The sequence below is a fragment of the Artemia sp. Qi Xiang Cuo genome, chromosome 1 (assembly GCF_049724085.1).
Source record: "Artemia sp. Qi Xiang Cuo chromosome 1, ASM4972408v1, whole genome shotgun sequence".
Taxonomy (NCBI): Eukaryota; Metazoa; Arthropoda; class Branchiopoda; order Anostraca; family Artemiidae; genus Artemia; species Artemia sp. Qi Xiang Cuo.
Window position 1 is genome coordinate 105,599,558 of NC_142794.1, and position 26,927 is coordinate 105,626,484.

At 38.8% G+C, this 26,927-nt stretch overlaps 1 protein-coding gene across 2 annotated transcripts in view; it reads right to left on the reverse strand.

Annotated features, from left to right (window-relative positions):
- Positions 1 to 388: 388 nt before the first annotated feature.
- Positions 389 to 26,927, reverse strand: part of Pi3K92E (phosphatidylinositol 3-kinase 92E) — a 273,282-nt gene continuing 246,743 nt past the window's right edge. For both annotated transcript variants that reach the window (XM_089088449.1, XM_089088440.1), the window contains one exon: positions 389 to 1,767. In XM_089088449.1, the coding sequence (XP_088944575.1) occupies positions 1,612 to 1,767 (156 nt within the window). In that variant the 3' untranslated portion in view covers positions 389 to 1,611. The remainder of the gene's footprint in view (positions 1,768 to 26,927) is intronic.

A 26,927-nucleotide genomic window follows, 5' to 3' on the forward strand; every position in this document is an offset into this window, starting at 1 on the left:
AGGGGACGTTATGTTGCCGTAACCGCAAGAAATTGGAGACCTGAGAAATTGGTTAGATAATTTCACGCAACATCATAATCTTCACAATCATCAAAATCTTGAGACCCTTAAAGACGAGGAAACTCCCTGGATACGTGCCCTTTATGGTTATCTTAAAAAAAATTATCTTTTTTAACTCTCCCTGGATACGTGCCTTTTATGGTAATCAATTTTTTTTATTACTCTCCCTTGATACGTGCCTTTTATGGTTATCAATTTTTTTATTACTCTCCCTGGATACGTGACTTTTATGGTTATCTAAAATAATAATAGAGATTACGAGGAAATTCGTGATGTTTTTTTTTTCAGAGTATTACCTCGTTTCCTAGGCAGCATGTTTTCATTTCAATCACAATTTTGAACTACTTTTAATGTCAGTTGTTTTTTTTTCTTCAACAAAATCTACACCTAAACAATATAAAAAACTTACAAAAATGCTACGCACATTCACTACTCCTAACACCCCCCTTCCTGTAAAAACATAAGGCGAAATGAATCACAACTGCAGAAGTTACCAGTGAATCCTAGGCAGAGGTTTTACATTCAGAAATACTCATGTTTTAATAACAATACATGGGAATTGGATAGCCAGTCTGTAACATTGTACCGTACAAATGCAATTATCAAGGAGGTAATTGGGATGTCTAAAAATCCAGCATTTAAGCAGCTAATATCAAACATGTTCCCTCGTCTTCTCCCCCCAGAAACTGTAGATACTCGTTTGGAATACCAATTCCTTTTAGTTGACAATTTGAAATAATCTAACATATTAGCAATGACAGCGCAAAGCATAAGGCTAAAAATTGATTCTTTGGGGTCGTTGGTTAAAGCCTGTTCTCTCTGGAGGGGTTGCGACCCTTAAACTGAAGATGGCCAGAAAACTGCCGTGGTTTTCCACTGAATCAGAACGAGGCACTATTGTGCAACACTGTTATCGGCGGTAGCAGTGAGGAAAACCAATAATGTCAAACGGCAAAAAGAATTTTTCAGTGCTCTAGACTGAAAAATAGTGAGTGTATAGGAAAAAGTAAAAACTGGGAACACTTTTATTGAGGCCTCCTTAGCCCAAGGACTTAAGGATACAAGTTTCGAGACCAAAAACAAAAATCGACCCTTCTACGAGCCACAGTTCTAGGGCGGAGTGAGTCCCAGAAAAATGATTTTGTACAGCTAGTTTCTCTTGATCCAAGGACCTATGGCTTTAAGTTTCAAATTGATCAAGAACAAAAAGTTTTTGTTCGATTTCTTGCCCCCCCCCCCACCATCCTCCTACAACGAATTGTATATCTTTTAACTCAGAGAACATAGTCAGGCTGAAAAACGGTGAGCCTAAAAGAAAAATTTCAGAAGTGGATAACAATGAAGACCAGCATGGTCAGGCTTCGTCCCTAGGATGTACCGAAGGACTTTTTTGAGAACAACCTCAATATCTAAAACCAGTCTTATGCTGTGCCTCTTAACTCTTCCTTGTCAAAAAATAAGAGGCAAATAGTATATATAAACTTACGGCAATATACACTACGCTTATGTAACATATACAGTTATGGCACTACACAGGCTGTATGCACGAATTTACATATGTTTAACACTATGAAAAAACCAATCAAATTTTGTGGTCCAAGCTCCATCGTGAGCTTCACAAAAGCGACTTTGGAAATACTTCAGTGCATCCTCGTCTTTGAGCTCAACCGCCAGGGTTTTACGAAGGTATCCAATATCATCAATTGACTAGAAGAAATTGAAAATATTTACTTAATTGAAAACATTAATAAGTGCTGAAATATAAGAAAATTAAAAAAATTAGGGGTAATGAACCGCCAGTAAGAGCAATGTGGCTCAATAGTAACCAAATCTCTAAAAAACGTAATTTTGATATCAATAGATACATAAAAACAATCGGCTTATTATTCTGATTCCAAAGGTATAAAATTCAACAACTTTAGTGTTACCCGTCAAAATGTAAGAGCCTGAGAAAATTTGCCTGATTTTCAAAAAAAGGATGGGAGGGGAACACCCCCTAAAAATCATGGAATCTAAAAAAAAATCTTACCACCAGATTCAGCGTATCATTGAACCATACTGTAGAGGTGCCAAGCTGTCATCTATAAAAAAGTTCTATTTTTTGCCAAAACATGCCAGCAAAGATGTGTTTTTTCCTTTTTTCAGGGGTAGTCATATCGTAATAATAGTCCTAGATTACCGGGAGAGAGCTCATTTAAACTTAAAATTGAAATTCTAGTGCATTTTCTAAGTGATCAAACAGATTTGAGGGCAACTATCCCCCCACTTATTTAAATAAAAAAAAAAATTGAAAACACTTAAAAGTATTTTGTTTTCAGTGAAGTGCAAATTATGTTCTGGTCTTGAGAAGCCATGGGGGTTATCAGCCCTACTAATGTTAATTTTTGCTCGTTTAGAGTTTGACTCGGCTATTTATTCTAATTTCTGTTCGTTGAGTTTCATTTATTTATTGATAGTGATTTGTGGTAGTTTTACACTTGGACGATTACTTGACAGTAGAAGTGACCCTAAAGGCCCCATTGCACACCCCTGCTGCCACCTATAACTTTTTTTAACACCATATATGGGCATAGAGTCATTAGGGAGAACACGTTGTTAATGGGGTCAATGACCTCTTTTTTCCAAGGTCAATGTTGTTGTTGTTGTAAGTGCACGCTCTCAGCGAATGTCAAGGTCTAGTTTGTTGATGTTGTAAGTGCATGCTCTCGGCGAATGTCAAGGTCGATTTATTTGTTGTTGTAAGTGCACGCTCTCAGCGAATGTCAAGGTAGATGTTGTTGTTGTTGTAAGTGCACGCTCTCAGCGAATGTTATGATCCAGAAATAGTATTTGTTATTGCGTAATCGATCGCGAATGTTATGATCCAGAAATAGTATTTGTTGTTGTTGCTCTAGGCAATGCTATGAGTTTCCCGGAAACAGTTAGATCACGTGTTTCCTTCTCAGCCAATCAGCGAGTCGGTTACATCCCCCTTCTCAGCCCATCAGAGGGCTTGTTACATATGGTTTTCCCCGTTACATAACAATTCACCCTTGAGATTTCGTATATAACGGGCATGCAATGTAATGAAATTATCAGAAACTATTTTGACACAGTGCAAACAACAATGGATAAATTTAACTCTTTAGAAGCATTGACAGCCGCAATTAGCAATGTAAGTGCATTTTTATTTTCAAACGAATTTTCCTTGGACATCCTCCAGTATATTCAGCTAAAACGTAAATATATTCCTTTACCCCAAACCCCCCCCCCCCAAACCATTGTTTTACAATCAAATTCTCGCAAAAAGAAATATCATTTTGATCAATTCCTTCCCTCTATATTTCCAGCTCAATCACCCCCCCCCCCACCATTGTTTTACAATCAAACTCTCGCAAAAAGAAATAATTATCCTTTCGTTAAATTTATGCAATTTTAAGTGTTCTATATCCTAGCTAAAAGCGACCATTGACTTCCGTCACTGTTGTTATTAACCGCTATGGTTTTGACACAAGACTCCAATGTGTGGCCTATAATTAGCTGTCACCCTTTTTCCGGTGTGTTTACGAACGCGGCAGCCAAAGGGTTTTGTTTTGGCTGTCAAATTAAAACAGTTTTAAGCAAAAAGAGATTGCTTTATATTAAGCTTGTAGTTTCGTAACCTTGTATTTGTCAGAGAACCGGTGAAAGAGATTATTTTCAAATTAAGTTTAACAATATATTTAGAACATTATGTGAAAGGGAGGAGGGGGCAATACATTGCTTCTAACAGCTTCATTGTAAGTAAATTATGTAAAGGGGGAGGGCAATACCTTCAATTCTACCGCCATCAGTGTAAAATGAAAACAAACAGTGCAGGGCTAGAAAAGTCTTTGGGAGTTGCATGAAGCTAATATTATGTATAAATTGAATAGCATTTTAACCTATGTTTACAAAATATAGGCCTACAGGTCGATGGGTTAACGATCTAATTTAAAGCCTATAGACCGGAAAATTTAATATTTTTCTAAATGGTAAAAATAGAAACAATGATTCATATCCTATGGCTATAGACTACTGATTGTCTAATAAAAACGTTTGATTTCTAAGCCTAATATATTTCTCGCGAAATTTTTACTTTTTGCTTTACTGAAAATATGGATGAGGGTACTAACTTTCTTTCTGTAAAAAAGGGGGCAAATTATTTTGATACTAATTTTGTCTCTTCTTTTTAAGGCAAATTATGAAGAATGCGTGCCCCCTCCTTCCAAGAAAGCCAGAGAGGGTGAGGCAGCCCCATCAGTGCCAGCCCCAATGCAGCCTGGCAGAAAGTTAAAGAGAGAGTGGTCGGATAACTACAATGCCAAAGCTATGCAAGATCGTGAAATAGCCGGCCCAGCCGCGCAAGAACATAGCGCTGCCGCCCCGCCCGCCCTCCAACACACACTACCTGGTCCTTCGGGTGCCCAAGTCCAGACGGATTATGCAGAAGTAAGCAATTTTTACTACCGATCTATTTCTTCCAATGTTTTTTTTTCTTTTTCAATCCCAATATAAACTTATCTCAGCGGGATATTAACCCCTCACCCCCCAACCATTGTTTTAAATTTATATCCCTCGGAGATATCTAAATGTAATTTTTTTGAAAAGAAACCACTCTTTTCTAATCTTTGCTATCGCTTCGATATTTCATATGTGAATATTTTTAGGTAATTTCTATTAATTATCACCGCCATTTAAACTCAAAATGCTATTTTTTCTAATCTTTACTATTTTCTCTATTGCTATCACATATATTTTAGGTACCTTTGAAACACCGACTGCTCTTTTTCACCTAATTTTGAGAGAGATTATCCCATCTGTCACATATTGTCGTTCTAATTTACACTGAATATTTCTATCGTGCCATGTTTCGCTCTTACATAGAATATAGAACTCCAATGTCCTAAAATATTAATTTTACAGACAATTTGTTCACCGCTATTTCAGAAAACACAGAATCAAGCAAAGGCCATTGAAACATTGATTGACTAAAACCGCTAATGTAAAACAAAAGAGGAAAAGGAGATGCAAAAATTATTTATAACCTCACGCGGAGAGCATTATGTCAAAAAATAGTGGTATAACGCCTAAGAAGTGTGGGGAAAGCGACTTAACAATTCTCAACATTTTGAATTTCAAACTCGTTCATCTAACCTCCATAATTAAACTCATGTGTTTATCGAACCTGTATGGAATAAGAAATATTTCAACTTTTTGGGGGCATTATGTAAATGGCCGGGAGTCACGGAGCCGGTGGGTCCAGGAAGCGCCGGGGTAAGCGCCGTGGGTCCAAGAAGCGCCACGGGTCAGAGAAGTGCCACAGGGATGCGCTGCGAGAAGCGGCACGAGTGGACTGGGAAATGCTTTGGGGCAAAGTTAGGGAAGCGCCGGGGGAAGTGCCGAAAAAAAAAAAAAAATTTGAACACTGAAAATAAATGACCAAATTGTAACCTTCTATGTCATATCTTAGAATGTCTTAAGTTGAATTAACCAAATGTTATTAAGCAATAATAATCCAAATTTTAAAAGCAGTAGGGATGATTTGAACACTGAAAATAAGCTATTTTTTCATTTATAGGTTGCATTGGTCCCCTACTCTCCGTCCAGTGAAGAAGGGGAGGAACCACCAGTGGAGTTTCAAGACAATTTAACATGGGACGATAGCATTGAAGTACCTTTTAATATTGACGAGTTTTTAGACGATTTTCTTTTTAATTTAGATAATAGCGCAGTTGAGCTGGTAGACTTGAGCCAAAATACATTGCAAATTTTAGATGTTTTTCCCCGGTATTAAACAGTTACCCCTCCAGCCTCTGAGCCCCTAATGACTCCACTTCAAACAACTAAAGTGGTGCATTCGCCAGTTAGTATTGAACAACTGGGGGGAGGGGGAAATATACAAGAGGGGGAGGGGGGTACACCTTTCCCCTATTTTCAATTGTCGAATATAATTTTAAATAATATAGTTGTTTTCACTGCGACGTTTGGGGATCCTTTTAATACACTTATGGGGGGAAAATTTGTTTATGATCCTATAGAAATTGTGCATGCATAGATAGATAAAATTCGTGCACTGATGGAGAACCAAATTCAGTTGTGGGGAGGTAGTGATTCAATTAAGGTTTCAATTGTTTTAAAAGTTTTTTATTTGAATGAGGGGAAAAGCGAAGTTTACTATCATTTTGTACAGTCCGAGATGCGTTTGGTTTATTTAAATTTGGGAAATTTTGGGGTTGTTTTAAAGGATTTGGTCGATCAAATTATAACGCATTTTGAGAACTTTAATGAAAACGGGAGTAAATCTGTAGTTCTTTTTGATGAAAATTTCTGCGTTAATATCTGCAAATTTAATAAAGATTTTAATTTAAGAGGGGGGCAGGGTATGAAAGGGATATAGTTGTGAAATATAATACAGATCGAGCAGGTTGTCGCGGGGTCCAGAAGATCTCTTTTGAAACAGGTCAAAAGTGTTTCAGATATGCTTTCCTCATATCAGCATATGAACCTCTAGCTTGGGACGCTACTAAGAAGACTTTGGACGCTTGGGCTATACATGGGAAGGAGGGGTCCCTTTTCCCAGTTGTAAATTTCTCATGTTTGGAGGGAAAATGCCCAGTGACGCTACGATCCATTGATATGTTTGAAAGAGCTAATGTTAACTTGAACATTGGAGCTTCTGTGTTACAGTATTACACAGAATTTAAAGACAGGAATCGCTTCATCAAGACGAGGGGTGTCGTTCCCAGCAGGGGTCCCTCATTGAAGCTTGTTAGACTCTGGGGTCGGTTGCTTTGCGTACCATGGCGCCAACCGAACATACTCGGAAGTATTAATCCTATCACGTACCTGCGGATCCGTCTGATGAGGGGGAAACCAAAGGTGGCCCGTTTCTAATGCCCCACTTGCCTCTCAGATTTTGGACTGAACTGAAGTTTCGAAATCACATGAAACATTGTAGACGGCATGGCTACCAGACAGTGGAAACGGTTCCAGGGGATAGGGCCATTCTACGATTCAAAAATTTCCAAAACACCCTTCTCCAGTGCAACAAAATATCTTTAGACTGTGAGGCTAAGCTGGTGGAGGTGATTGACCCACAATATCCAAATCGAGTCAAAGAACGTCTGGCTATTGCAGTGTCCTACGCCCACGCGCAAAGAGATAGTTCTAACACCATGCGGTTGTTAGAAATAGTAGAAACATTGGATGAGAACGAGTGCATGGTCAAGGCATTGACTAAACTGATTGGCACGGCTAATGGTGCTATTTCTCGTTTGAGAAATACTCATTATCCAATGGTGTTGTCTGCAGAGGATCGTCTCGCGATTAAAAATCAAAAAATATGTTGGGTATGTAAGGGAGAGTTTGCAGAGGGGGATAAGGGGACTAAAGGGAAAAGAGGGGGAGGGGAAAGTCAGAGAACATGACCATTTGTGGCATGAAAGATCCTCGGGGGGTAGTAATTGTAGACGGGGAGCGCATCAATCGTGTAATTTAAATGTTAGCCAGCAGTTTTTTATCCCTGTTTTTATTCATAATTCCAATTATGACTTAAAATTTATTTTACCGGCACTGGCACGTATGCATAGGGAGGGAGGGGGAGTAGATTGTCCATGGGTAAATAGTTCATTTACCTATAACATAATTCCCAAATCAGCATAGAAGCTATTGCTCCTCGAACTGAAATGGCAGGCAGTGGATAATGGGCATATGTGCTGGAATAAAATCAGGTTTTTAGATTCCTTTAGTTTTTTCCCCAAGGCATTGAGTCAATTGATTCAAGTGCAAAAAAACGACAATTTTGATAGCTTTCCCTTGCTTAAACAGCACTTTCCAGACAGTGAAATGTATGACCTGTTGACCTGCAAAGGTATATACGCATACGACTATTACTGTTCTGGCGCACGCTTAAGTGAGGAGAAACTACCTCCAATTGAAGCTTTTTACAATTCACTGACCAACAGTGAATGCACAGCCGAGGAGTAAGAGTTTGCCAAGAAGGTGTGGTCCAAGGGGGATTGTAAAAATGGGTGGGATTATTGTAGACTGTACTTGGCCAGTGACGTTCTAACTCTGTTGGATATAGTCTGTAAGAACACAGAGCAGATCTATTCAGAGTTCGGGTTAGATATAGGCTATTATTTTTCCCCACCCCATTTAGTGATGGATTTAATTTTAAAAATTAGCAGGGAGGAAATAGGCCAAATCACCGACGTAGATCAGCACCATCTTGTAGAGCGTTCAATTAGGGGGGGTTATGTTTTTCATGGGGACCGTGTCTTATCAACCGATCCGAGCGGGCAAAGCACCGGTGTAAAGTCAAATGCAGTGTTCTTGAACATGAACTCATTGTACCCCTCGGCAATGTCCAACTACTCTCTGCCGTGTGGGAACTATCAATGGCTTGATAATCCTTGTGAGTTCCCCGACATTACCACCGTCGAGGACAATGGGCCACAAGGATGGTTCTTTGAAGTTGACGGTCACATTCCGCTGGCGCTTCACGACTCAGTCAAAGATTTTGTCTTTCCCTGTATCAATCGGCCCGTGAGCAGGAACTCTTTGAGCCCCTACAATTGTTCATTGGTTGAGGATATGGGGATGCACTGGACTCCCTCCAAACAGAAACTGATTGCTGATTTGGACCCTAAGGAGAATATCGTTGTTCACCATGTGCTTTTGCACTGGATGGTGAGCAACGGTTTCAAAATCACCAAAATACATAGGGTCCTACAGTTCAATCAGCGACCCTACTTGAAAACGTTTATCGACACCTTTGTCGATAAACGCTCTAAGGCAAATTCAAAGGTGGAGAAGGAAATGTATAAGCTCATCCTAAAGTCAGCGTTGGGCAAAATGTGTGAAAGCGTTCGTAATAGATCTCGCTGCGACGTCGTGACTGACCCTCTAGAGTGTGCACGAATTATTGCCGACCCCAATTTTACATCATTCACATGCATAGAGGCCGGAATGGTTCTTCTATACAGACGAAAGTAAAATGTGGTGCTGAACAAGAAGGTTTCAGGCGGTAGCTCAGTCCTAGAAATCTCAAAAAAGCTCATGCTGTCATTTTTTTACAATGATAGCACTGTGCACTGGCCACGGGAGGGGGGGTTCAAGTTTACTATGGTGATACAGATTCTCTGCTGTTAAAGGTAAATGGGACTGAAGATTTATTGGGTGATTTAGAAAAGGGGTGCACATCAGCTCGCGGATGGATTTCACCAACTGGAATCCATCCCTCTACCCCAAGTTGGGGAAACGTCAAGCCCCCAACAAACTATTAAAATTAAAATCAGATACGGGGAGTGCTTTGATATCCAGGGGGGTCGTCTCGGATCCCAAAGTTTAGTGCGTTGAAACACAGAGAGGGGATGAACGGTAGGCATGTAAAGGGGTGCCTACACACTTTGTAAAGATCAATTTTAACATGAGCGTGTACAGAGACTGTGTAGAAAGTAGCCTAGTGCCGAGAGCACAAGTGCTCGCAATTCGCTCTCTACAGTATAGAAATTATACTGTGAGAGTAGAAAAGAATGCAATGTCGTGTATATCCGACAAGGTCTATGTGCTCGAGAATGGTGTGAGTGTCCTACCCCACGGCCAATACCGTATTTCAGATCGAGTTGAATGCATTGACTATCGCAATCAACTTGGTCCGGATAAATTAACCTAATCACTAACCACAACCACTCAACCTTTCATAAATTAAATGCTCCAACCAATACATAAATTAACTAACCTGACCCAATCTAACCACCTTAACTCAACCTCATCTAACCCAATCTAACCATCACCACTAACCCAACCTCAACTAACCCATAGCAGTGACGACAACTATTGTTTTTCCATTGCGGTTCCCGGGGGGAGGGGGGTCCCTTCCCGCGGCTGGCCAGGGGGGGGTCCCGCCCGCGGCCGGCCGGCCTTCGGCCCCGCGGCCCCCGGGGGGAGGGGGAACCCATCTTTAAATTCATCGTAATCAAGTTCAATTGTGCTACTAGTTCCCTGAGTGTCTGTTTTCAAGTGTGTTTTCTGTGTTTTTGTTGTATAGAAAAGTGTTTTTTTTGTACAGAAAAATTTTTAATTTGAAAGAAATTGCTTTAAAATATTGACAGAAAAGTGTTGTATCGAAAAGTGTTTTTAAATACAATAAGTGCTGCTGATGGACAAAAAGTGTTTTATATTGTACATAAACTGTTATCGTTGTTCATGTTGAACAAATAGAGTTTTCATTTTGACCACCATGAAATTTTGTCAACTGCTCTTGTTGAACAAGTGTTATTTTTATCATTGTTCATGTTGACTGCAAATATTTGTTTTCATGCAGTGCCGAAATAAATGCTGCCATGAAATATTGTTTTTTTTGTTGTTCTTGAATAGATAGATCTATGGGGAAATTACTACTTATTCATTGGACACATATGATTTACAGTTAGTTGTAGTCCAACTGTGGTCACCAGCATGTATCAATTTAAAACACCCTTCAGATCGTTTCTGCGTGGTCCCTCAATGTCAGGGAAAACAAAAGTCTTAGCTAGAATAATTCAAAATGGTGATAAAATGTTTTTGGAGAAGCCGAAAAAAATCTACAATTGCTATAGTATTTGGCAGGAGTCCTATGATAAAATAAAAGATATTGACACAACCATACCAATACAATTCATACGGGGACTTGATGTTTTCAATAGTATTGATTCGAACTCGTGGCTGATTATTGATGATTTGGTTGAATCCATTGAACAGTTCTCACAGGAAATGCTACAATTGTTCACTGTCCGATCTCATCATGAACACATTTCCGTTATTATGGCTCTACACAATCTGTTTCATCAGAGCAAATGTATGAAAACCCTTGCTTTGAATTGCACTGTCTATATTATCTATCGAGTCGTTCGTGATTCTAGCTCGCTCATAACCCTCAATAAGCAAATATACCCCGGCGCCCCTAAAATTCTGTTGTAAGCGTACACACAGGCGACAAGCAAACCCTAAGGTTACTTTTTATTGGATATTAATCAGAACACGCCCGATGATCTTCGTGTAGTCACCGACATTTTCTACAATGAAATTACAGTATATCTTCCAGTGAATAGTAGAAAAGGCTATTAGTTGCCATTATGACACTGAAGAAACTACACGAACAACGGCATCGGTTTTCCGTTCTAGGCACTTCAAAACCCTTGCTTAGGAAGTCTATACTCAAACATGGGGTTGACAATGATTTCATTAATCTAATATCTGAAATTTGTTTAAATTTAACTGAGGGCAATGTTCAACTGCCAGATGGTGTTAGACAACAGACAAAGCAACATCGTTCCACTGTACGCGCCTTGGCTTGCAAAAACAAGGTAAAAAAATTTAAAAGAAAACGGCTCCTTCAGGCGGGCGGTAGCTTTTTCACACTTTTACTACCGATAATTGCAGGACTTGTAAACAGTTTTCTATAGTGAGAGTGGCAAAACCCTATAAATTGACACCATTTGAACTTGTCCTCTCGCCCGTCGAACATTTTGAAGACAATCTAAGCAAATTCATTAACGATGAGAATATTGCCGATGACAAAAAACTGCTTTTACTTCAAGATGCATTGCGACGTGTGGACAAACATAAACCATATCGTGAGAGACCCGTCGTCGATCCCTCTAAACAGGAAACATCTCCTCAAGATTCTGCAGCATCATCAAAGGAGAAGGAATTGAATTCGATTGTATTTAAAATTGGAAACCTATTGCCACTCACCTATCGAAAACAGAGGAAAAGAGTATTATCTTATCTCATGTTGGAAACTGACGATCAAGTTCAAGTTGAGAGCACAGGGAAAAGAATTATAATTCAAGGAAAAAGTTATAATCTAGTTGATTTAATTTGCGATGGGGTGACGAATCGTAAAGGACTTATATCCTTTAACGATAATCTATACACCTTTTTGTGTGTATCAAACTTTCCCAAAAGTCTTATTGGCAATAAGAAGATTCTAAAGAAACTAAGAGAATATAGTCCTCCGTCAACAACATTTAAAAAAGAAGAAGATTCCATATTTGAAAATACTAGCATTACTGATTTTACAGTACCTGTTGATGCTAGTCAAAAGCGAAGACGAATTAATTTGCCCACCAGTGTGCACAAGGGGGGTGGACATTACACTACGTGTTTACGTTCAAAATGGATGAAGTTCTGAAAGGTGTCTATGAAAATATTGGTGAAGCAGGAAGTTTAAGTTCCCCTAAAACGCTTTCCAGAGCTGTCTCCGGCACCACATTAGAAAATGCAAAATAGTATCTAGAAAATGAACCGAGTTACACACTACACCTAAATCACAGGCTTCGCAGCAAACAATATCGACAAACTAAAGCATTTTCCCCTCTGCATATAATGCAAATGGATCTTTTAATTTTAGACACACTTCAACAGCGTCACAATGTACCCTACAAATATATTCTGGTGGCAATCAGTGTCTTTAGTCGCTATGCCTATGCCATTCCACTACGGTCAAAGAGAGGTATTGAAGTTGCTAGAGCCATTGAAAGTATTCTTGAACAGGATTAGTATAGAAAAATTCAATCGGATCGTGGCAGTGAATTTGTTAATCCCAATGTGCAAAATGTTCTTTTGAAATATAATACAACACTTTATCATAGTCACAGTCCGATAAAGGCTGCATTGGCTGAACGATTAATAAAAACAATTCTTCAAGTATTATAAGGATAGTGCAATATGAAATATTAGTTAGATTTTATTCATTATGTTGATAAAAACTTGTGGATTTATAGTAAAAGACCCCATTAATCTCAGTCCAGATGTACCTGACCAAGGGTTCATAATCGTTAGAATTTCTTTTATATCCTTATCTTTAACTGCTCCCCTGGTACTGAGAAGAAAAAAAAAAGAAATTCAATGTTGGTTATACTGTTCGAGTTAATAGAACCACCAATATTTTTGAAAAAGGTAATTATTTATTTAGCAACTAAATTTTTAAAGTTTCTAAAATTATATACAATAAACACATAACATCTCGTCTGCGATACACCAAGGATGACGATATTCTCGGCGGTTTTTATGACTATAAACTACAGAAAGTTAGAAACACTAGCGAAATTTATCAAATTGAAAAGATATTAAAGAGACCTAAACGCCATGGTAAGAGACAGTTGCTTGTTCGCTGGCTAGGATACAACTCAGATTTTGATTCTTGAGTGCTGAAGATATTGACAATGCCCAATGATTTCTATGTGACTTTCATGTCCAATGTTTTTGATCCTCTCTACAATGATCTGAATAGAACAAGTGATTTTTGGACGAAACTCTCCCCCACCATCAAATTTGACGGAAAGTATGAAGTGGCTCTTGTCGACTGTATTCTCAAAAATACCTATGACATCCTGAGAAAGGATCGTAAATATGAAATAAAAATTAGACCCTATGATTGGCCGCCGCCACCAACAGGTGATCAAGAACAAATTCAAAAAATCAATTGGATGGATTATCCATATATTGAATTACCCTACGAAGAACTCACCTGTATGAACGATTTATGTCGTTCTATTAATAAAAGAATTTCCGCTCGTAAAAAGGGAGCTTTTCATTTCAACTATTCAAAGGAGGAGGGCAAGATCTACATTAGTTCACCTATTGCCAGCGAAAAGGTTATTCTCAACGATAATCTAAAGGATGTTCTTGGCTTTAAGCTCAATATAATCAATGGTAAAAGTGCCGGAAACACTAATTTCATTTTTGCTGACTACCTACCTGCCTTCTCCACAGACACCTGTTTATTTCTCTACGCTTCATTTGTGGAAACGTATCGGTTTGTTAATTCAAATTTCAACCTCTTACGAGTACTTTAACGAAAAACCAATCGAGAACATATTCATCACTACAATATAAAGCATCTTCAGTATATTCCCGTAAACACTTGCTATTTGGAACTCTGTCAGTTAAAACTAAGAGCCGAATTGGGTGATCCCGAATTGCAATTTCAAAAGGGTTGTCTGTGATTACATGTCACTTTTGACCCATTATTCAACAGCACGATGTCTAATAAAAAAGTGCTATTCACTTGTTCTAATATTGACTGCTATGTTATTACTCTTGGCCCGAGAGATCAGGGCAATGGACTGGACAACTACAAAGGACGCTCATCAATGTCTGGCTACGGTCTTGGCAGTTGGTTTGCTAAGCTGTTTCGTTCTTCACTACCACTGGCTAGAAAATATCTTGTACCGGCTGAGACAAATTTTGCATCCTCTACACTATACGATTGGGGCTCTGGCAAGAATTTATAATATAGTACCACGGAAAATCTTAGGTCCAGTGCACGAACCCTTGGCGAGAAATTAAAACAAAATGGTAAAGGCTTAAAAAGGTCAAGAAACAATGCATCACTCATCAGTCTCTACTCAGGTCGGAAACGTAAGACATCCCTTTTGTCAAAGAAAAGAAGGAAAAAGCCGACATGTAGTGTAACCAGAAGCCCCAGGAAGAAAATTGTTAGATCGAAACTAGATTTCTTCTCCTAAATTGACCTACCTACCACATAAGGATTCTCAGCCTTCAATCACCGCCTCATTGAATCTATTCAATGCTGAAATTGTTGATGTAAGTGTCAAGCATGAATACTATGAACAATTTTATCCTCTACAACCCCTCTCCGACAACATCCACTTTCAAATATAGTCTAATGAAGACTACCTCATGTACTTATTTTCAACATTTATATAATTGCTTATCGAAGTGTGGAAAATCGATAATGTATCTAAACTTTGAGCTGAAGAGACATTCTCGGAAAAGGCAGCTTAATATAATTTATGTAATGAAATCAGGATTTATATCACTGGTATATCGTTCAGCAAAAGCAACCATCTCTACAACTACACGAGCTATATGCAATTCATATTGATGACACCCAAGTCATACAAGGACTTGAGAGGCGCCTCCAATGGATATGAATATATTACTAATACTGATAGTACAGATGCACTTAAAAATGCTACAACTAGTGAATTACATCTAGTTGGAAAAATATATAATGAAATATTTAATATACCCCAATGGCTACTGCCCAATATTAGAGTGGATATAAAACTAACGCTTGTACCCTCCAATTTCATATTGAGAAAAGAACTTGCTGACAATCCCAATTCAAGTCTCTCCCTCACCTCAGCAATACTTCATGTACGTAAACAGCAGGTTATGAGTTCTGTTGCATTGGCCGTGGAAAAACTGAGAGCCAATGGCAATAATATTAAACTTCTTGTTCCTCATACAATCACCAATCCACGTCATATTGCAGTGGGGTCACACACCTTCACTGATTCGTCCTATATCAATGGTGAAATCCCCTCGAAATCGGCATTGGCCTTTCTAAAGAGCGCCAGTGCAATAGGATCATGGACTGAATGTCCACATAAATTCGAGATGTTTGGTCTTTCATCTCTTGTGTGCAAAGTAAACAGCATCCCACTCTACACTCTATCCTTTGATAAATCCTATAGAACATTGTATGAGTTGACCATTCAAACACTAGATCATGATTCGCAACTATTTGAAAATGGTATAACCTAATATATTTTTGCTAAAACTCATGGTATAATTGTACTGGATTTGTCTGGTAAACAGGATATGAGTATAGTACGTACAGGGAGTGTGCGTTTAGAGTGTACATTTGCCAACCTATTATCTGAGAGCATAGTACTATCCTCGTTAAACAAACATAGTACCGATTAGAGTATCACTCCCGAAGGTGGTATTCTGCTAGACTTGGCGCCAATAAAACCAATAAAATAATAAACGTATTTAATATGGATCCATATATGTCCGATTACAAATCCTATTGTCTAACCTCGGATTATCTTGGAAAAATTCGAAGTGTCAAAAATACCTTGATTATTGTTAATAGCAGTCCGTCGACTGTACTGACGGGTCATTGGCTGTGCGTCTTTCAAACAATGAAGACGATTGAATTTTTTGATCCTCTTGGTCTACCCTATACATTCTACACACCTCACATCAGCAACTATATTGAGAGCAGTGGGAAAACTATTATTCAAAATCTGAAGAGGGCGCAGGATCTAACGACTAAAAGCTGTGGCTTCCATGCACTACTATATTTTGTGTTCCGATGCCGCGGCTATACTTACAAGCAGTTACTCCACATTTATGGTGACAATCCACGTCTGAACGACTTTCTAGTGGAAAATATCCTCTCAGACCTATACAGTATTGATTTCAGTGCCCTAAGAGTAAAGTGCTTTAAAAATGTTTGTGAATTTGTTTATTAATAAAATGCGTATATATATATACAACAATGTCTTTAAATCTACACTTTAGATTTCTACATCTTCTATGTATAGGCAACTATCGTGAACCACTAATGCTGGTAAATGATTTGGATTCACTGTATATTGATCTTGATTGACTGCAAAGTCAGGGTCACATTTTCTACAGTACAATGTAACTTCACTCTTGTCATATCTCTTTGTATAGTCAATGATACTATTTACATTCATATTATGAAATTCACGAGTTTCAATCTGTCTATTTGAAGCAATATCACATACAGTGTTTTCAAATGGGGAATCACATTCCATCACTGCCAAATAAAAATCACTGGGTTTATAGTTATAGTATGTGGTATCGTCGCAGCGATGACGTAGAAACCAAATTGTCTTGTTACCCTAACGGTTGAATCGCAGATCAGATTCCTCTTCCCAAAATAATTTAAATCCACGACGATACCAATCTCGTAGAAATAAACTAAAATCACGTTTGGGATTCTTTCCAATCATAGCGGGGTAAGTATTCTCCCACTGATCACATTTATCATAGTGACAATTGGAGCACAGGTGCCCTCTAGGATGCGAGTCACACACCTCCTCAAGACATGAACTACATCCTTTAATTTGTACTGCATAGCCTCTATGTAATTTACAAGGATTTCATAATTTACACTTTTCACTATAGTCATCTATAAGTGTACAATTCTCACATTGATACCAACTGCCAAGTGTGTACATGCACAATGGACATATATAGAACATTTTTTAGTTTCCGATTACAACTCAATCACCGCTAAAGCGAAACTGAGCGTCCTCGCTTCATAAATTAAACGAGAGGTAAATGGGGGAGAGGAGTACTTCTGTGACGTTACCTCTTTCGAAGGATGGGGAGGGGCCATTTACATTAAATCCATTGGCAATGTTTTCAAAAGTATATCCACAATATGATTCTGCTTTGTTCCAATTAATATATCAATAAATTGACTATATGCATTTGAATCACATTTTAAAAGTTTCATACAATAGTCCAATGGAGGAGAATCCCTCCTCATTATATTGTCAAGTGTTCCCTGACAAGAGAATATCCTGCATTGAAGAGATAACTCGAGAAAATCATCATCCAAAATCAAATGTTTTTTCATAAACACTAGAATTTATCTAATTCTCTCTTTCTCAAATTTATTCATTTTTCAGTCCTTTCACTCTGACTGCTGACTCTAGACTGAGCCTGATTCGTTAGCCCTAACCAGAAAAGAAAGAGAACATTTTCAATTTCGAAACAATTTTATTGAATAATTACAACAACATCAATAATACAGAGCATGTACAATTAGCAATACTGTTTATTGTCTTCGATATGTTTCACCAATGTACTTAAAGCACATTGAAGTCTATTCACATGTGCTATATCAACTTTAGCGGCAAAACATAATTGATCCTCCATTTTAAATTTGCTCAAGGATATCACATATCTTGCATATACTGCATCCCATTCCAGACAAAGCCGTGATCCTTTCGTAATTTCCACCGCAATATTTGGTGCTCTTGTATTATTATCATCAACTCCACTATCAACTTCTAATAGGGTAAACATTCCACTCATCGCCATCACAAATATATATCCAAATGAGTAAAGTCAAACTGTTCTTCTTCTCACTCCTTGAATTCTATTCACATAATAATAAAACTCTAACAAAACTCCCTTCCTTGTATTCCCTCCGCTGCTACTATGTAAACAAAGGTCTCTGATTGGTTGAGAAGGGGGATGTATCCGACTCGCTGATTGGCTGAGAAGGAAACACGTGATCTAACTGTTTCCGGGAAACTCATAACATTTGGTGAGAGCAACAACAACAACAAATACTATTTCTGGATCATAACATTCGCGATCGATTACGCAATAACAAATACTATTTCTGGATCATAACATTCGCTGAGAGCGTGCACTTACGACAACAACAACATCTATCTTGACATTCGCTGAGAGCGTTCACTTACAACAACAAATAAATTGACCTTGACATTCGCTGAGAGCGTGTACTTGCAACAGCAACAACATCGACCTTGGAAAAAGAGGTCATTGACCCCATTAACAACGTGTTCTCCCTAATGACTCTATGCCCATATATGGTGTTAAAAAAAGTTATAGGTGGCAGCAGGGGTGTGCAATGGGGCCTTTAGGGTCACTTCTACTCTTGACTTCATTTCTGCCCATTTTCGGCTAAAGTTAGCTCTTTACTTTTCTATGAAAAACTTATTTTGTGGAAAGTTTTTTTTAATTATTTTCTGCTCGTTTTTTATTGACATAGTCATTTTCATGAATTTTTTGTTTATACCTTTTCGGGTTTTTTTCTATAAGAACCTATAGTTTGGCTTGCTACTTGTATGTTGGGAGAAACTTTTTCAACAATTTGTAATCCTGACAAAAATAGTACTTTTTCAATTTAATTTTATACCTTCTCAAGTTGACCTGAAATAAAAAAAAAACTTAGTATCATTCCCAAAAGATTCTATCTATGCTGTTTGACAACCTGGATAGAATTACACTCTATTTATTTATTTAAATTGTAAGAGTAGAAGTAGTAATAGTAGTTGCCCCAAAAGCTTCAACTTTATACCCCCAGTCGTTTTCGATACATTGCTGAAATATCTTATTTGTAACCGCAAACACAATTCCTTTTGGTTTAGTTTTAAAGTAGCATCTAGACATATAGCAAAATTTGCCAATTGCATAATTGCGGGGGGTTGGCATGCCCAACATCCCTAAAGACATAGTTGCTGGACCGATCTACTATGCTGAACAAAATAGTTGTCTCATAAGTTTGACTAGATTTGTTTGGGAAATAAATCGGCTTGAGAGACGGGCCGATTACCCTCCAATCTCTTTTTACTGTTAGAAAGGACTCTAGAAAGGAATTTTGAATCGAATTAGCTTCTTTAAATGTTTGAATGACATTTTTAGCAATTATAGAGTGGTGCTTCCAAGATATTGCTCACATGCTTTTGAAAACCTATATGCCTACAGTTTTATTGCTCAATTGGCACTCCCCCTAAACATTTCCTAAATGTTTCACCTTAATACTCTTAGTGTCATTAGTTACAGTAACTGTAGCGGTAGAACTAAAAGAATACATATAGAAATTTCTGGTTAGTTTAGAATCCCCAACAACTTGCTCTTAGAGGTCTAACTTAATAATATAAGTTGTTCTTGAGATATTGTTTTGCCACCTATTTGAAAGTCGACATGCTCATAGTTTGTTTTGATTTAGTCCAACGTCCGCCTAAATATTTCTAATATTTGATTACTGAAGACATTGTTATATTTTCTTTTGACTATTGGTTACAAAATGGCTATCTCACAATTTCGATCGAATCACATTGGAGAAAAGAGGACGTCAGGGGGGGGGGACTATTTTCTCTCCATCACGCTTCACTCTTAAAATGGAACTAGAACTATACATAACCAATCAAATGAGCCTCCTAAAAAATTCGCAAGACCACCCCTTCATAAGAACTTTACATGCCCCCGAGGCATAAGTTACAACCCTTACCTCCATACTCTGGGGGATTGTGTCACCCCAAAGACCGTGTTATGAGATCTTTGGAAGATTTTTGAACAAGCGGCTATCTCAAAATTTCTATAAGAAGCATTTGGGGAAAATCAATCAATCAATCAATATCTTTATTGCCCAGAAAAACACACAAAGGTTCAATATGGAGTAGATGAAGAAAAAAAAAACAAAAAAAAACAACAAAAACAAAAGAAAGAAGAACACACTCACAAAAAAAAACTATACTACCGAGAATATATTCAATATTTCTACTAACACATAGCAGGATGGAGGCTGTTTATCCTATCAAACCTAGTAAAATAGCGACCGCGACGCTGCTTAGCCACGGTTAGTGGCTCAGTTAACTCGTAGGCTGACACTAGTCTTTTGTTTCTAGCCCATAGCAGGGTATACACAAGAGAAATTTCCTGAAACAAAAATATACAGATCTAATAGTCTTTTCATGAGTTGCTGAAAACATATTCCAAAATGAAGTCAATGCGAGAACATGAGGCATCGCAAAAGCGTTGTAGACACGGACGAGAATACAACTGCTTTAGCAAGCTTTACAGCAAACTAGCACACCAAACGCTTTTCTAAGTTTTTCACTTAGATGAAAGATAAGGAGAGCCCTTGTCGTTTTTACACTATCCCCTATCGGAAGACCGAGATACCGAGACCAATTTTGGCATTCTCCCTACTAAGCACAGAAAAATTCTCCTCAACAGACGATACCGTTCTACTTAATTTAAGGATGTCGTCAGCGTAATTGAGTATGGAAAGGTCCAAACCTTTAAAAACAAAACTAATTCTAGCCTTTTTCTGGGTTCCAACCGCGCCATGATTATACAATGGTGGCAAAGTTACACCACCCTGGCGGATATTTTTCCAAACTCGAATTGCGGCTTTACACATTACATAACCATGACGAGTAGGTACTTTCACGACAACACATAATCTCGCATACAGATTTTTAAATACCCGCATAACTGAACGATTGAGACTTCACTGCTGCGCACTATACAGCAAATGAGAATGCACACTAGAATCGACAGCATGAGAGACATCATGAGCCGCAAGGACGAGAAACTCGTCACTATTCTCTATATCCATCAGAACGTTGGCAGGTATATAATGCAAGTGTTCCCGACTATAGCCTTACTTAAATCCAAATTGGTTGTCCGGAGTTGAACAAGCCTTATTTATATCCATAATAACTCGTAACTCCAGCAATTTACACAGAACAGAAGAAACTGTTATAGGCCTATAAGAACAACATCGTCGGCTATCTTTATCTTTTTTCGGAACAGGAGTCAATGTACCAACACAAAAAGAATCGGGGACAATACCAGAATTAAAAATGATTTGGTAAAACAAATCTATCAACTAGACTATCCACTAGTAGTGATTCATAGCGGGTTTCTAACACTGGATCCGATGGAGAAAATTCACTGGTGAAATAGTTGATCCAGTCACTCTCACTTGGAAGCTCTGAAGCGACACCTTTTGACTTATTTCCCCCAATGAATCTCCAAATTTCATTTGGGTGTGTTGCAAGACGCTCGCTCCTGCAGTCAGTAATCTCAGCTTTGTGATTGGCAAGACACTTGGCAAAACGACGTTTGGTATATAACCGTATGTCATTAACAGCAACAGATTTTGGCCGTTCGCAATCATTCCTTATTTGGTGCCAAAACATTGAAGATTTGCAACTTTGCTGTAAAGCCGGATTTATCGACCAGCCAGGTATTTCTGAACCCGAACAAACTTTATGTACAGGAACGGCACAATGCTCAGCCCAACGCATTGCATGTGTGATTTCACTACAGTAAATGTTGATTAGAATTTTTTTTCTCCGACTCGATATGGTCTGAGGATTGTTGCAGCAGTTGGATAGGGATCCTAATTTTATCGAGTGTGGCATCAAGCTTTGCTTTATGTACAACAGCATTTATTTTCTTCCTGTCACATTTGAATTCCCACTTCCGTTTCTTTTCATCTTTTTTAAATAGAAAACTATCAAAGACAAAAGAGTTGGAGATTGGTAAATGATCCGATACCGATATGCTAAAGTCAACATGGCTTGAGCCATTCGCAGTCACGCCGTTCGAGCAGAGCATGAAATCAAGCGAACTTGTCGCTCCGGAGTTATGGATGTACGTATACGAATGATCATTTGGGACAACATACAGATTGGACAGAGCAGACAGAAGTATTTGAGATCTTGAGTGATCTGGCACTGAGAGGTCGCAGTTCACATCCCCAGCGAGGATAACACGATGAGATGCATAAGCACACTACTGCAAAAATTTAGCAAGCTTTATTGCTGCACGAGAGAACTTTTTTTCGGAAGCCAAGCTCCTGTAATCAGTCAGTCAGTAGCAGCAATATAGACTACTATCAGATTTGCAACTTTTATGCCAAGGAAACACTCGTTCTCAACAAATACTGATGCCGAAAGGTGAGAACTGATTAGTATCGGAAGTCCACCGGAAGGTCTTCCTCTGCCCGAATTCTTAGCTGTCACCCCGTAAAGGCGAGTTTTGTCATTCACTTTTAACAGGGAAAGCGAGTCGGCTAAAAGAAAATGTTCTTGAAGACACCAAACGTCGTTGCAAGACATCAAGCTTTCAATCAGTGGGAGTCTATTAAATACACCGCCATTCAGATTCCACAAAGAAACTTTTAGCTTAGAGTTGATCATGGCTTCATCATGAGCTTTCTGGTTCCGGGGCACTTAACACTGTAGCACGGATGGTCTGTCTGCTTACAGAGAGCACACTTCAGCGCAGCATTGCAGGGTTTATCTTTATTGTTCACATGATTGCCAATGCAACGGGACCAGTTAGTAACGTTTTTACAGTCCTTAGCAGCGTGACTGTTCTCTTGGTACTGAAAACAACTCATTGAAAAATTCTGATACGCGTCTATTCGGAAGCGCTCATAGCCCAGAGTTATAGGGCTGTTCATTGCTACTTGTAAATTGTCCTTACTTTCAAAGACAAGCTTGTATGAGCGAGTTTGTCGAATTTTCTCGGCTTTCGTGCAATTCCTATTTGAACATAGATCGTTCGGCGTTATCACATCGGGAACATGTCTTATAATACCACAATGAGCAAGGTCTTCAGCCGAGCATCATTGTCTGTAGCACTGTTTAGCGCTTCAGCAAGAGACTTTGCTGCATCTTTGTCATCAAGTATCACGCACAACTCTTTGCTAAGAGGCCTCAAGTTCACTATATGGGTGCAGCAATCACCATCAGTGCCCTCAAGATACTCCTTGCGACTGTGGGGCTTTTTGAGTCCTTTCGGAGAATGTTTGAGAATCACAGAGTAAGAAGGTTTTGCTGTATCCGGGTTTGTTGTATTTGCACTAATAGTCGCACTAGCCTTATTTTGTGCCGGCCTGAAGAAGCTTAGGTGGTCAATAAGATTGTCCACAGTAGAATGAAGCTCACTGACCTGTCGAGACAGTGTGGCTGTAACCTCCCCTGAGAGAATGGGTACCTCGTCAGGCTCATAGATTACAAACTTGAGGAGGACTACTCTCTTCTCGTCAAAAGTCGGGATGGCTCTTATCAGATCAGCAACCATGCCCTGGGGCTTAACACGATCTGTAGCACGAGTAGACATAGCGGCTAACTGCTATAATTCATCCTTTGTCTTAGACAGCATATCAGCTTTGAAATACTGTATTGCCTTCGCCACTATTTCATCATACTTGTTACCCACTTAGATTGCTCAGAAGACGAATTTCAAAACCGGGCTATATACTAAATCTGGCTTCACACTACTCATTCCCCTTTCGGAATGAAATGGCCTTGGACACATTAACAAAATCAGAGGGATGTCAGTTTCAGATGCAAAATCACAGAGCGTAGTCCAATCAGGGAGGCAGGGGATGGAGCAAACAGTCATCAGAGAATACTGAAATCAGCCATTGAACAAGGGAAGTGCAAGTATCCCCTCACCTTTTCCCCACAATTTTCGGGTAACTGATTACCAGCAGGTACAATACGGCGCTTCCGGGGGGTTCCTTCCCCTCTTCTGCTTGTTCCCATTAAAAAATCAGCACCTTAATATATTGGAACAAAGATGGCGCTATATGAAATTGGCGTTATAGATTGCGCTACAGTCTACTTGAGAAAAGATGGTGCTGGCGAGGTTGCCCAGAGGGAAAGAACTATTCTAGGGATTGGAGAAGATCTCTCAATTAAACTTAACTATAAATCTATCTATTAGAGGGTCCAAATCAATATGAAAAATAACTTTATCCCATTAACAGCAAACAAGCAAAGTCAGGCACAGCAATTCTGGAAATAATATAGATGGCATGAGGAGAATGACGTGGAGGGGGGGATATAGCTGCCCTAAAATAAATTTGACTCTTAAAAGTGGCACTTAAACTTCAGATTTCCAATCCAATGAGTATCCTCCGAAGTTTATATGACCACTGTTTCCATAAAATCTTATATGCCCTCGGGGCATAACCTACAACCCTTACCCTGAGGACTGTGGGAGGGGGGGGGTTCTCGTCCACAAAGATATAATTTCTGGATTTTTAAACTTCGTTAAACATACAAGCCTTGCCCTGAGGGCTATGGGGGGGGGGGGGTTATTCTCAAAGACATAATTTCTGGACCTTTCAACTAAGCTGAACAAAATGGCTATCTAAAAAATTCTGACTGGATGTGTTTAGTGAAATTATTGGTGTAAGGGGGAGGCTGGATGGCCTCTAATCACTTTTGACTGTTAAAAAGGCCATTAGAACTTTTGATTACCAATCAAATGAGCCCCCTCCGAGGTTTATACGACCACCCTTCGTATAAAAAAACCTGATATCCCCCAAGGGCATGACTTACAAACCTTGCCCTAAGGGTTGTGGAGGGAGGGGTCTCATCCCCAAAGTCATAATTTTCGGACTTTTAAACTACGGAGAACAAGATGGCTATTTCAAAATTTGATTGGATGTGTTTGGGGAAATTATTGACGTGGGGGGGGGGGCTGGTTGTCCTCCATGAGCTCTTATTGAAGTTTCTGACATTTCTTCCTATAGGAAGTGCCCTTGTCTCAAAAAATAAAAATAAATAATATATTGCACCCACATCGCTCTTTACTTAGGCAGCCCTATCATGCTGAAATTCAGCCTATGGGCGCCCACGGCCCCTTTCTTCCCCAAAGTTGCCTGATAAAAATTTAGAGATAGCCATTCTACATCAAACAGTTCGTGATAACTGTTGGGGTTCCACCCCAGTTTCTTTTCATTTCAGATAAATGACCTATTTTCGTTTTTTTAATTATTTAATTACGAAAAAAGGAGAATGATAAAATAGCTAGAGAGAAAGAAGAAAGATATCACCAAGAGTTTAAAAGACCCATGAAAGGCCTATTCGAAGCGCGCTGGGGAATTCTAGAAATTGAGATTTTATCACATGTAACGCACAGGCTATCAAATAGCTATAATAACGTGTCTAAGAATCTATCGTGAGAAAAAGAAAACTACCAGACATTAAATAATTTTACAGGGAAACATGCCACTTCAGTGACTACGGGGGAAGGTAGACCGGCCCATAAAACAAATTGGAAGGCTGTGCCGTCAAGTCGGAAAAATGAAATACTTGATACTCGGGTTCAAAATGTTGATAATCCACAAAAAGGGGATGCGGAAGTAAAACGACAACATAATATTGAAAACAAGACGCGCGAGAATGATTTTTCGGGAAAATTTCCAGAAAATGGAAAACTGGAAAACACTTTTAATGAATATGAGACGCTAACAAGTACAGGCCAAAATGAAGCGCTGATTGTACCAGAGGATAAGGAGACGAAATTTATTGTACGCGCTTTTCAAACAGTTCGTGGTAACGAACTGTAAGTAAGGAGCGACCCGGCTTAATGGTAACCGAAACTCTAAAAAACGGAAGTTTGATACCAATAGATACATCAAAAGAATCAGATTTTAATTCTGATTTCAAATATATAAGTTTCATCAAGTTTAATTTTACCTATCAAAAGTTACGCGCCTGAGAAAATTTGGCTGATTTTCGAAAAAGGGGGAAATACCCCCTAAAAGTTATAGGACCTTAATGAAAATCACAGCATCATATTCAGCGTATCAGAGAACCCTACTTTAGAGGTTTCAAACTCCTATCTACAAAAATGAGGAATTTTCCATTTTTTGCCAGAAGAAAGATCACGGATGCGTGTTTATTTGTTTTTTTTTTCCCCAGGGGTGATCATATCGACCCAGTGGTCCTAGAACATCGTGGCAGGGCTCCCTGGAATGGATATTAAAAGTTCTAATGTCCTTTTTAAGTGACCAAAAAAATGGAGGGCAACTAGGCCCCCTCCCACGCTCATTTTTGCCCAAAGTCATCTGATCAAAATTTTGAGATAGCCTTTTTGTTCAGCATAGTCAAAAATATGATAACTATGTCTTTTAGGATGACTTAATCCCTCGAAGCCCCCAGGAGGACGGCTGAAAGTTATGAACTTTACCCAATGTTAACATATAGTATTGGTTATTGGGACCCGGCTCAATGGTAACCGAAACTCTAGAAAACGGTATTTTGATACAAATAGATACATCAAAAGAATCAGATATTAATGCTGATTTCAAATATATAAGCTTCAGCAATTTTAATCCTGCTCTTCAAAAGTTACGCGCCTGAGAAAATTTGGCTGATTTTAGAAAAAAGGGGGAAATACCCCCTAAAAGTTATAGAACCTGAATGAAAATCATGCCATAATATTCTGCGTATCAGAAAACCCTACTGTAAGGTTTCAAGCTCCTATCTACAAAAATGTGAAATTTTGCATTTTTTGCCAGAAGAAAGATCACGGATGAATGTTTATTTATTTTTTTTTTTTCCAGGGGTGATCGTATCGACCCAGTGGTCCTAGAATATCGTGGGAGGGCTCATTGGAACAAAAATTAAAAGTTCTAGTACCCTTTTTAAGTGACCAAAAAAATTGAGGGCAACGAGGCCCCCTCCGACGCTCATTGTTTTCCCAAAGTCACCTGATCAAAATTTTGAGATAGC